Genomic DNA, 12647 nt, shown 5'->3' with positions numbered 1-12647 from the left:
CAAGGCTGTTCAGCCTAAGGTTACAAAACAAGATCTTGGCTTAGAAAAAAGCTTATAATGGGAATGATTCACTAACAGTACAAAATAATGGTAATGTTTTCACATTTGAGATTGAACCCAAGTAAGCACACATGTGTACCACAGACTCAGTGGCTCAGTGCCTTCCACGCAGGGCTGAACAGGCTGCTGTTCATCCCATTAGAGACTCTAAGTCGGAAAAGCCTGTATCACTTTAGAGCAGAAATGAAAATGTGTACTAAGTGCAAGTTTTCTAGAGAATGTTTAAATATGTTAAACATAAAACTTCTAGTTTAATAACAGAGTTATCCAGTCTTAACTGCATATCAAAACATGCCAACTTGTCTGTGAAACTGACTTTAATGGTCACCCCTTAATGCAAAGGGAGATGCAGTGCTCGACAGTGAGCTCTGATTCTCAGAACTGACACAGCATTTCACTGGCACTGTCTACATCGCCCACACTGTGTGATATAAAACATACATTCTTGTTCTTCCCAATTTCCTTTGTGACAGAATGGTTTTCTTTTCTTAAGATTAATTTTTTTTTATGTGTATGAGTTTTTGCCTGCCTGTTATGTCTATACATGCAGGTTCCTTAGAGGCCAGAGAAGGTGTCAGGGAACTGACCTGGGTCCTCTGCAAGAGTAACTTGCACTGCTGAGCCATCTCTCCAGCTTCTGTAATGATTCTTCAGTATGATATTTAAATTAAAGCCCTCTCTTGCTTATGTTTCCAAGTGTGGTGATTTCCACCCACACCACCCCCAGATGTAGCTGCTGTTCTTCATATTATTGCTCTCTGGGGAATTAGGATTTCAACTTATGAGTCAGTAGGGGTTCACAAATATTCACACTGCTGTAGATATTAAAGAAGAGTCCCTTGATAGGCTTAGATTTTTCAAAAGCTACTTTAATTATGGTTCTTTACTGTTCCAACCTCCCTTCTAGCCCACCACCCACCAGAGGTGGGGAAAGAAGGTTAATAGCTAATGGGGGTTGTGGACCTGTTTAGAAATAGTTCTTTGGGGCGATTCCAATCTGTTGTCAGCAGTCCAGTCCACTAGCAAAACATCAAACATGAATCAGAAGTGGCAGTACAGTCCACTCAGCAAACACCAAACACAAATTACTAGCAGTGGCTCTGTCCAGAAGCAACCTTGAGGCTCTGCTGACAAGCACGAGTCTGAGGAAGCGGTAAGAAGCAGCTGGAATACCACCAGAAGTTCTTTGGTGTGTTTCTTCTATGAAGTCATGACAAGCCAAGACCAGTGAAGAGTCGCAAGGCAAATCAATGCAAGAATGTCATCAACTGTCTGCTGGGTTATACTTATACTCTTCCCAACTATCACGTGTCCACTAACCAGTCAGCTTCCAGAAAAACATCACATCTGTTCATAAGATAGTTTCCAGGAAAATGTCACATGACACCACTGATTCTCCAGTGAAACCAGAAATTCCCACTTCATCCCTGTGTTTCCTTTTAAGTGCATGAGGAATCTCTCTTGGACATCTTTTATAAGGATACTGATTCCATTAGTGACCATTTTGCAGAATAATAGTAGTAGGCTTTTCCCTAGGGCCTATGACCAGCTAGCCACAGGTTCTTAGCCCCAGCAGTGGTTCTGGGCATTGGCTCAGTTTTGTGAAATGGGCCTTAAATACAGTTAGGAAGCGGTTCACTCCTCCCGTAATGCTTGTGTCACTGTTGCACCTGTGGGTGTATCTTGCCAGGCTGGTCCTTGTAGCTCACATAGGGGTCCACATCTGAGTGAGAGTGATTGCTCTCCTCCTCCAGGAGCATGCACACCATCTTCCAGCACCATGCAAAGTAGCCAGTAGGGAGAAGCTTCCAGGGCAGTACCAGTTAGATTTCTCTTTGTTTTGTGACTCAAGTATGTGGTGTCTTAAACAATATAGGGTCTTACCATCATATTCTGAAGACTAACAAAGAACAGTGGTAGTAGGTTGTCTGTGGGACTCCACTGGCCAACTACTCTAAAAGAGGCAACCCATTCTAGGTACTGTGGTTTTTGTTAGCCTGTTGTGTCTAGTAGTACCATTATTAAAGGGTTAATTCCATATAATGGTTTGCATATGCTTGGTCTAGGGAGTGGCACTATTATGAGGTGTGGCCTTGTTGGAGTAGGTGTGTCACTGTGGGCATGGGCTATAAGACCCTAGTCCTAGCTGTGTAGAAGCTAGTCTTCTAGAGACCTTCTGAGATGTAGAACTCTCAGCTCCTCCTGCACCATGCCTGTTTGAATGCTGCCTTGCTCCTGCCTTGATGATACTGGACTGAACCTCTGAACCTCTAAGCCAGCCCCAATTAAATGTTGTTCTTAAAAGAGTTTCCTTGGTCATAGTGTCTGTTCACAGCAGTAGAACCCTAAGACACTCCATATCTCTTCTTTTAACATTTGTGTGTGACTTTAAAAGGTTTCTTTAGTATCAAGACAAGGACTCTATCCTTGTGGCATAAATACCTCCCAAAGCCGCCATTCTTCATATCATTGCTGTCTGGGGAGTCAGTCTGTAGGGGTTCACAAATATTCACACTGCTGTAGACAGTAAGGAGAGTCCCTGTGTTCCCTTTCTCATGGACACTTATGTCTTTACATTGGGCTTTAACTCTGGGGCCCAGGATGGTCTAAAACTTAGCATTTAGTATAGACTAGCCTTGAGCTCACAGGACTTCTCCTGTTCTAGCCTTTCTGAGTGTTAGTATTACAGGTATGGGCCACCTTAGAGGTTCTAAGCAAAGGGGGTGGCTTTTCCTGTGGGTGCGGGAGATGCAGACTCTTATGCCTGAGCTGTGCTGTAGTGATTCTTATTCTCTGACTCAGCTTCCCAGCACTTTTTAGATTTTATTTTATTTCATGTGTATTAATTTTTTGCTTGCATGTATATACGTGCACCATAGATATGCCTGGTACTCACAGAGGCCAGAGCAGATGACAGATGCCTTGGAACTGGATTACAGATGGTTGTGAGATACCATGTGGCTGCTGGGAATTGACCCAGGGTCCTTTGCAAGAGCACCAAGTGCTTTAAACTTCTGAGTCATCTCTCCAGCCATCTCTTACTAAAAACTCTTCAGGGTATTTTATCACAGGAACAGGAAAATCAATATATTACTCAGCTGCAGAAAATTCCTTCCCATACTATCAAGAGGCTAGTGATCTCAGCTAAAGTTAATCTAGAAACAGACAAATGAATGTTGAGATGCTGTGACACTGTGTATACTCTAACAGAGGATTTTCCTTCCGAGTTCTTGTTTGGTTGGCCACTTCCAGCGAGGAGGATGCTGCAGCTTTGTAGAGATAACTCACATGTACTACATGTGAGGCGTGAGTCCTGTTCAACGACCAGACGGTGCTGTGTGCACACAGTACTGCATGCATGGGAAGAGCCGACGATTGTGGGAAACATTCTTTACAGTTTTGCTGCGAGGCCAGGTGTGGTGGCACACATCTTTAATCCCAGCCCTTGGGAAGCAGAGGCAGGAGGATCTCTATGAGTTTATGAGGACAGACTGATCTACATAACAAGTTCCAAGACAGCCAGGGCTAATATAGACAGACTCTGCTTCTAAAACAAAACAAACAACAGTAACAACAAAAAACTAAGCAGAAAAATGAAAAATCCCCCCCCCCCCCCAACCTCAAGATTGTTGAGGACAGGAAGAATGTGAGATACCTTGTGGGTGCTGGGACTCGAACCAGGGTCCTTTGCAAGAGCACCAAGTGCTCTAAACTTCTGAGTCATCTCTCCAGCCATCTCTTATTAAAAACTCTTCAGGGTATTTTATCACAGGAACAGCATGTGCAAGGCTCTAGGCCCAGTCTCCAGCACCACCAAGAAAAAACAGACAAGTGCACAAACAACTGGTGGCTACTGTGGTCTACCTTGTTTATTATTAATGACTAAGGGTGCAACTCGAGGTGAAGACTTAGTGTTAGAATGTTGGTGTCCCAAGTGAGATCACATTGGTAACCATGATGTGACTCGTGAGGCAGAGTTGGTTTTTAGTTTTTTAACACTTAAAAAATATTTTATTATTTTATGTGTTGGGCCTGGATGTATGCCCATGTGCTACCTGCATTCTTGTTGCCTACAGAAGACAGAAAAGGCTTAGGGTCTCCTAGGATTTATGAATGGTTGCAAATCACCATGTGGATGCTGGGAATCAAATTTGGATACTCTGGAAGAGCAGTCTGTGCTCTAAACTTAAGAACCTAAACATTTAAAAGGAATATACCTAAATACATAGAAAATATTATTCTCATAATATTTAATAGACTACAGATAAAATTTTAAGTAACTTCTAACCCTTGAGAGACTTGAGGCCCCAGGGAGTGGGGAGGTCTGGTTGATGGGGGCGGGGGGGGGGGGGAGGAGGTATGGGATGAGAAACAGTCAGAGGGAGGAATGGGAGGGGGATAACGATTGGACAGTAAAAAAAGATTAAAGAATAATAAAAAAAAAAAGGACTTAGATTTCTGACATCAGTATAGACTAAGAATAAAAAAAGATAATTTTTAGCTTAAATCAAGATTTTTCAGAAAAATGAGCAGAGAGGTTGATTATGGAATTAATAATGCTATGAAGAGGCAGAGTTTTAATTCATGGTTCTCAGTCTGCAACACAAGGTGCTTTGTTTAAACAGAAGAAAAGTATTCAACGTCCGGCCCTGTGAAGAGCAAGCATTCAGACCAAAGCCACTGCAGCTGCCCAAGCAGCCTTGCCTACAGAAAGAAGCTTCAGAGGCCTGCCTGTTAGAGCAGGGAGCAGACAGGAGCACCGACTGTTATTTGTGTTGGAATACAACATCCAACAAAAAGAGAAAGTGGAAAATAAAAGGCTAAGACAAGAGAAGGCTTAGGCCGGCTCTTGTTAGTGATGCCTCTGTGTAACTGGTCAAGAGCAGCAACTAAGACCAATAATGTTAAAATTGAGGTAATCCTGGAAAGTAGATAGCTATAAAATTAATACGTAGCAATCAGTAATAGTCAAATATAAATGTTCTTGCTTTGTTAAAAGATATAATGAGAATAAGACCCTATTTGTAGAAGGAACAGCAACAAAATGAATAATAGGAGAAATACAAACTACATAAAATGAGATTTCCTTTCATCTGAATTACCAGGGTTTTTTGGCCAAGGTTGGTCATATTAGTCCTTTATCCTTTTAATTAGAAACACTTATTTAGGAGTTAGAGAGATGGCGCAGCAGTTAAGAGCACTGACTGCTCTTCCAGAGGTCTTGAGTTCAATTCCCAGCAACCACATGATGGCTCACAACCATCTGTAATGAGATCTGATGCCCTCTTCTGGTGTGTCTGAAGACAGCTACAGTGTACTCATATACATAAAATAAGTAAAATCTTAAACAAACAATAATTTAGATGAAGTTCATTTAACAAAATATACTTGTTTAAAATTCACTGGCTCTTAGTGTATTTCAGAGTTGGTGTAGCCATCTCCACTATAATTTTAGGACAGTTTGTTCTTGTCCCCTGACACACTTCCTTTTGGGGACCAAGCCCAGGTAGGGCCTTGTGTTTGCTAAGCAAGCACTCTGTCCCTGAGCTAAAAATTCTGAGTGTTAATTGTAGAACATTTTTTATCATCACCCAAATAACTTTCCACACACATTGGTAGTCAGTTTCCATTCAGCTTTCCCATGTAAATAAACTGGAGGGCTATAGATGTGTAAATTCATGGACTCTTAATGTTCTAAAATATTTTTCATACTATATAGTATAATTTTATTCTTTCTCCTCCCCCAACTCCTCCCAGATCTTCCTCACTTCCCTACCCACTAACTCATGTTCCCTCTCTTTCTGAGAAAAAAAAAAAAAAAAAGAAAGAAAAGAAAAAACCCAGTAAGATTAAAATGAAAGAAAATGTGCACAAAAACTGTGGAGTCCCTTTTGTGTTGTCTGGTTACACCTGGTCACCGGGCCTGCCCTAGAGAGCGGTTGATACACCCGCTGACACTCTACTAAGGAAAACTGAGTCTCCCTTCCTACAAGGTTTCAGTGGCAAACAGCTTCTTGGATAGGGGTGGGACTTTGTATCCATTTCCCTTCTCAGTGCTGGATTTTCGTCTGGTTGGGACCTGTGTCAGTCCTGGAGGAGCTGTCATAGCCTCAGTGAGTTCACAGGTACATCAGTTCTGCTGAGTCACAGTTCTGCGGAGTCTGGAGCACAGTGTTCCCGCCATCTCTGGCTATCGTGGAGCCTTGAGAGAGGAAGGGTTTGATGAAGACATCCCATTTAGGACTGAGTGCTCCAAAGTCTCTCACTCTGCACACTGTCCTGGTGTGGATCTCTGTGTTGATCATAGAGAAGCAGGTACTCTCTGAGGGCTGAGTGGTGCTCCTGTCTCACTCAGGAGCATTGTTTCCAGGGCCACCCAGTTACTTACAAATTTCATTTTTTTAAAGTAAGCTGTTCTAAATACATCCACTCAATAATATGCCATTGTATAAATGCATACATTTTCATTACATATTCATGAGCTGATGAACATCTAGGCTGTTCGTAGTCTCTGGCTTTATAAATAGAGCAGCAGTGAACAGGGACAGGTCAGTTTTTCTGTAGTCCCTTGGGTGGATGCTCGTGAGTGGCGTAGCTGGATTGTGGGGTCCTGGCTTCTGTTATGAAGCTTTGGGTTTCTTTCCATGTAGAACGACGTTGGCTGGAAGCATACTCTACATCGCCTTTTATTAGATGGGGTGTGTCCTTTGTATCCCTTGTCTCTCGCGCACTTTTATAATAAAGGAATGTTGGATTTTGTCAGATGACTTCTGAGTGGATCATATGATCTCTGCCTTTAAGCCTGTGTTTGTGTTGGATTGCATTTACTGATTTACATATGTTGACCTGTCCCTTCATCTTTGGGATAAAGCCAACTTATTCATGGTGAATAATCCTTTTGATTGTTTTTAAATTCAGTTTGCAAGTATTTTATGGAGAATTTTTACATGTATTTCATAAGAGACGTGGTCTGTGGTTTTCTTTTTGTTATTGTTAAGTAATTTGTGGTTTTGGTATCAAGGTAATAGTGGGTTTATAAAAAGATTCAGGCAGTGGTCCTTCAGTTTCTGTTTTGCCCAATAACTTAAGGAATATTAGTGTTGTTCTTTGTAGGTCTAGTAGAATTCTGTGCTAATCTTCTGACCTTGGGCCTATTTTGGTTTGGAAACCTTTAATTACTGCTTCTATTTCACCAGTGTCTGTTTAAATTGTTTAGGTCATAAATATCAAGATATTTGCTGGGTGCGATGGTGTATATCTTTAATCCCAGCGGAGCTAGGCAGAGCTCTGTGAGTTCCAGGCCAGCCTGGTCTAAATAGCAAGTTCTAGGTCAGCCAGGACTACATAATGAAACCCTGTCTCAAAAGTATTTTTGTAATTGATTTTAGGTTTTCTAGTTTGGAATATAGATTTTTTAAAAAGTATGCTCTTATGTTTTTCTGAATTCCTCAGTGCTGGCTGTCATACATGTCTTAAGCCCTGGCTGTCCTGGAACTGCTCTGTAGACAAGGCTGCCCTTGAACTAAGAAAACCTCCTGCCTCTGCCTCTCAAATCCTGAGACTAACGCCTTGCATCACCACACCTGGCATTAATTTGGATCTCATCTGTGTCTCTCAGTTAAGTTAGCTACAGGTTTGCCTTTTGTCAAAACCCAACTCTTTGTTTCATTGATTCTTTTTGTTTGTTTGTTTGTATTTCATTGATTTCAACCATGAGTTTTATTATTTCTTTCCATCTACTCTTTTTTGAATCCCCCACCCCCCAGACAGGGTTTCTCTGTGTAGCCCTGGCTGTCCTGGAACTCACTCTGTAGACCAGGCTGGCCTTGAACTCAGAGATCCGCCTGCCTCCGTCTCCCAAGTGCTGGTGCCCGGCTGAATCTTTTTTTTTTTCCTAGCACTTTTAAGTGTGTCACTATTGATATGAGCTTTTCCAGGTTATTTAATGTAGGCTGTGAGCTTGCCTCTTAGCTGCACCTTTGTTGTGTCCCACAGGTTTGGTTATGCTGTGTTTTCATTTTCATTCAATTGTAAAAAGTTTAAAATTTTCTTCGTGATTTCTGTTTGGATCAAATTTTCATTTGTTTGTTATACTGTCTGCTGTGTCTGTTGTGTTGCTATCTAGCTTAGTCCATAGTGGTGAGATAGGACACAGGCTGTTATTTCAGTTTCCTAAATGTCTGTTGAGACTTGCTTTGTGTCTTAATATGTGGTCCATTTTGGAGAAAGTTCCATGGGCGACTGAGAAAGTATATTCTTTAGTGTTTGGGTGGAATGTCTATAGATTTCTGCTAGTCCATTTGATTTATGATATTATTGAGCTCTAGCATTTTTCTGCTTAATTTTTGTTTGGATAGCCTGTCTGTTGTTGGTAGTGGGTCATTGGTGTCACCCACTACCATGGTATTAGGTTCAGTATGTGACTCTTGCTGTATTAGTGTATCTTTTATGAACTTGGGTGTCTGTGAGTTTGGCACAAAAATGTCTAGAATTGCATAGTCTTGGTGGATTTTCCCTTTGTATGTTCTGTCCGCTCCTACCTCTTCTGATTAGTTTTGTATGATATTAAATTAGATACACATCCTTACTTTTTGGGTCAATTTGCTTGAGTTACTTTTTCCATCCTTTTACCGGGAGATGATTGATGTCTGTCTTTAGTGGTAAAGTGTTTCTTGGATGCAGCAAAAAGATGTATTCTGATTTCTAATCTAGTCTGATAGCTTAAGTTGTTGGGATTCATCATGTGATTTTAGTATACGAACATATTTATATTTTGCTGGACTTATATTTTATTATATTGCACTTTTTGGATTTTGTTGTATTTATAAGGGGTGTTAGTCTTTAGTTTTCTTTGTGATATACTTATATAGTTTTGTATGACAGTAATAGCACTATTAATGACTTCATAGAATGAGTTGGAAAATATCACCTACAAATTTGAATGCAAAGATTTATATGAATTCTGCTAGGCAGTGGTGGCGCACGCCTTTGAACCCAGCACTCAGGGAGGCAGATGCAGGCTCATCTCTGAGTTTGAGGCCAGCCTGGTCTATAGAATGAGTTTTAGGACAGCCAGGGGTACACAGAGAAACCCTGTCTCAAAAACAAGACAAAACAAAGACCTAACCAAAACCAAAAAAGGATTTAGATGAACTCTTAGTGAAATGTCTGGTAGAGTTCCCTGGTGAAGCCATTCCAAAGTCTGGCCTCTCCTTGCTGATTCAGTCTCTTTATGTGTTAAAGGCCCAATCAAATTTGCTGTTTCTTTTTTTTTTTTTTTTTTTGTGGTTTTTCGAGACAGGGTTTCTCTGTGTAGCTCTGGCTGTCCTGGAACTCACTTTGTAGACCAGGCTGGCCTCGAACTCAGAAATCCGCCTGCCTCTGCCTCCCGAGTGCTGGGATTAAAGGCGTGCGCCACCACGCCTGGCTAAATTTGCTGTTTCTTAAGTTTGTGTTAGCTTGTGTCTCTCTAGGTTTCTTTCACTTTATGTAAATAATATATTTTTAATTTTTCATTTATTTACTTTTTGTTTGTTTTGAGACAAAGTTTGTCTGTGTGGGAACTCACTCTGTAGAACAGGCTGGCCTTGTACTTCAAGATCCATCTCCCTCTGTCTCCTGAGTGCTGGAATTAAAGTCATGTGCCCTTTGTTTACTTTGTTGAGACAGGGTTTCACTGCAGCTGAAGCTGGCCTAGGGCTAGCTGTGTAGAGCAGGCTGTCTTCATAGCATTATGATAGTTCCACTGTCATAAAGCATATGGAGGTTAGAGATAATTTGTGGGAGTCAGTTCTCTCTACCCTGTGGGTTCCCGGGATCGATCTCTGGTTGTCAGGCTTGGTAGTAAGTGCCATTCCCCACTGAGCCAGCTCTCTGCCATTTGTTTGTATAGTTTATAGTGTTAGCGAACAGATTTTCCCCTATAAATTACAAATAATGGATCAACTCACTGCCTCCACTCCCCCTTTTCATTTTGTTTTTAAGTTCTGGGCTCTGTCCCTTACAGTGAGGCCCAGCTGAGGCCCTCTTCCCTTCTTGAGTTTAGTAATTTGATTGCTAAGAATTTGACAGTGTCAACCCTTGTTATCTTATTAATATCAGCAAGTGTCCTGGCTAGTTGTCACCTAAACAAAAGCTAGGATCACCTGGGACGTGGGAACCTCAGTGGTGGAAAAGTCCCCATCCTGTAGGAAGCCTGGGGACGGGTGTGTATTTTCGTGATTGAGGTTGGTGTGGGTGGGCCCAGCCTGTTGTGGGTGGAGCTATCCCTGGGCAGGTGGTCCTGGGTTGTCTAAGAAAGCAGGCAGAGCAAACCAGTAAGCAGTGCCCTCCATGGCCTCTGCTTTAGTTCCTGCTTGCAGGTTCCTTTCTTGAGTCCCTGCCCTGACTTCCCTCAGTGATTGAGTGTGGAAGCCAAACCCTTTTCCTTCCCCAGATTGCTGTACATCCCGGTGTGTGTTACAGCAAAAAACTGGACTAGGATAGTGAGATTTGTAGTAATATCTCTTGTTTTTTTTTTTCCTGATGTTGGCATTTGTATTTTTAAGAATGCATATACAACATGGACATGTTTGTATGAACATATGTGTCTATATATGTGCTACTCAATGGATGGTGTGTGATAGAAAATTTCTAGAGAAAAGTATAAGGAATTTGACAGCACTGGTTGTCCCTGTATGAGAAAAATGAAAGGCAAGGGGTGAGTGGGAGGCACTCTTGACTGATTTTCTTCATTTTGACTTTGAACCATATGACTGAGCTATGTAAAGAGTGCAGAGTGAGAGGCAGGCGGATTTCTGAGTTCGAGGCCAGCCTGGTCTACAAAGTGAGTTCCAGGACAGCCAGGGCTATACAGAGAAACCCTGTCTCGAAAAACAAAAAAAAAAACAAAACAAAAAAAAACCAACCAAACAAACAAAAAAAACAAAGAGTGCAGAGTGTTAGGGACCTCTGGTTTCTAGCCTTGGTTCATCTCCCCCCTCTCACGACTGTTTCTTTTCTTTCCCTCCCAGCCTTCTGGAGCAGTGCACCCAGGGTCTGAGAGGGAGCTGAAGGTGAAAGGTTTGGACTCTGCTCTACTGTCTATGAAAGCAAAACCTTTTTTTCTCTGGCTTCCTACAGATCGACCTGCTGGTTGGGCCGAGTGTATCTTTGAGGAAGAGATATCTGAACTTGAGCCTGTCTTCCCCAGGTAAACTTGTTCACAGTTTTTAGTCTGAGCATGAGAGAGCACTGGCTGTACTGAGGCTGACTAGGAACACTTTTTGCTAAGCTCTGTCCTCCACGGTGAGCTTATAGAGGGGATGCATACATGCAAAAGCCAAGGCGATGCACGTGCGGGTGAAAGGCCTGTGTAGCCTTCCCTTGAGGGAGAAAGCCTCCCAGAAGCCTTGCTGGCCCACAGAGGAGAACACTGGTGTTCTTCATCAGGAGGTAAAGAGTGGGGATAAGGAGGGTCAGGGGCTCAGCATTTGTCTGTCTGTTGAGTTCAGCTGCGATCGCCAGCCTCTTAGTATGGGAAGGAATTTGCTGCAACTGAATAGTGTATTGATTTTCCTGTTGCTGTGATAAAATACTCTGATAAAAGCATATAAGTAGAAGGGGTTTATTATACAGGTGGCAAAGCCACAGTGAGTGCTAAGGCTTTCCTTCCTTTCTCCTTGTTAATTCCAAGACCTCTGCCCATGGAAGGGTGCAGCTCACATTGGTCTTCCTGTCTCAGTCTCTATGATTCCCCACAGGCATACCCAGGGGTCATTCTAAGATCCTGTCAGGCTGACGACTTTAACCCTTGTGGCTCTACCCCTCATCACCGGGACAACTGACTACATCACTTCTAAGCCACCTCTTTGTTCCCCATGTCCCCATTGTTTCATAACAGGTTCCTGAGGCAAATATACTCAGCCCAACTTCACATGTCCCCGCAGTCTAACATTTCCAACCCTATTTAAAAGTGTGACGAGTCTCCGTGAGACTGAGGGAGTCTCTTCAGTGTAAGCAAGCCCCTATATTGTACCAAGAAGTTGCATGTGCAGGCATACATCTTTAATCACAGCACTTGATCTCTGAGAGTTTAAAATCAGCCTGGTCTACATAGTGAGTTCTAGGTCAGCCAGCCTGGTCTACATAGTGAGTTCTAGGCCAGCCAGGGCTACATAGTCTCAAAACAACAAGAACAAAACTAAAAACTAAAAACAAAGGTGAAGCAAAACAAAACCCAAACAACAACAACAACAACAGCAAAAGAAGTTATGTATTTCCAATATGGAATGACACAGAGTAAACGCCCCCCTTCCAAAAGAGCAGGACCCAGCAGGGAAAGCACTGACTGCGGCTCCTTGTTGTCATCTGGGGCTCGTGAGAGAATCATCTGGCTCCCAGAAGACTTGGTAGCCCCACCTCCCCAGCTCTGCTGCCCACAGCACACATTGCTTCTCTCTTGGGGCAGCTCTGCTGCCCACATCCAGCTTTCCCTGGTTGACATACCAGAGTCATGGCGTCCCCAGTATCCTGGGTTCTTAGTCACTGTTCTGTTGCTGTGATAGAACACCATGACCAAGGCAGATTTTAAAAGAATGAATTGAATT

General features: G+C 42.4%; 1 protein-coding gene across 3 annotated transcripts in view; it reads left to right on the top strand.

The window, feature by feature from the left end:
- The window catches only part of Angel1 (angel homolog 1), a 38380-nt gene that overhangs the window by 22411 nt on the left and 3322 nt on the right, over positions 1-12647 (top strand). For all 3 annotated transcript variants that reach the window (XM_021179281.3, XM_021179282.2, XM_021179283.3), the window contains one exon: positions 11182-11251. In XM_021179281.3, the coding sequence (XP_021034940.1) occupies positions 11182-11251 (70 nt within the window). The remainder of the gene's footprint in view (positions 1-11181; positions 11252-12647) is intronic.

Source organism: Mus caroli, unplaced genomic scaffold (genome assembly GCF_978045245.1).
Source record: "Mus caroli unplaced genomic scaffold, Mus_caroli_1 scaffold_14, whole genome shotgun sequence".
Classification (NCBI taxonomy): Eukaryota; Metazoa; Chordata; class Mammalia; order Rodentia; family Muridae; genus Mus; species Mus caroli.
Note: the sequence above shows the minus strand (reverse complement) of the source record. Positions and strands in the feature narration are given on the sequence as shown.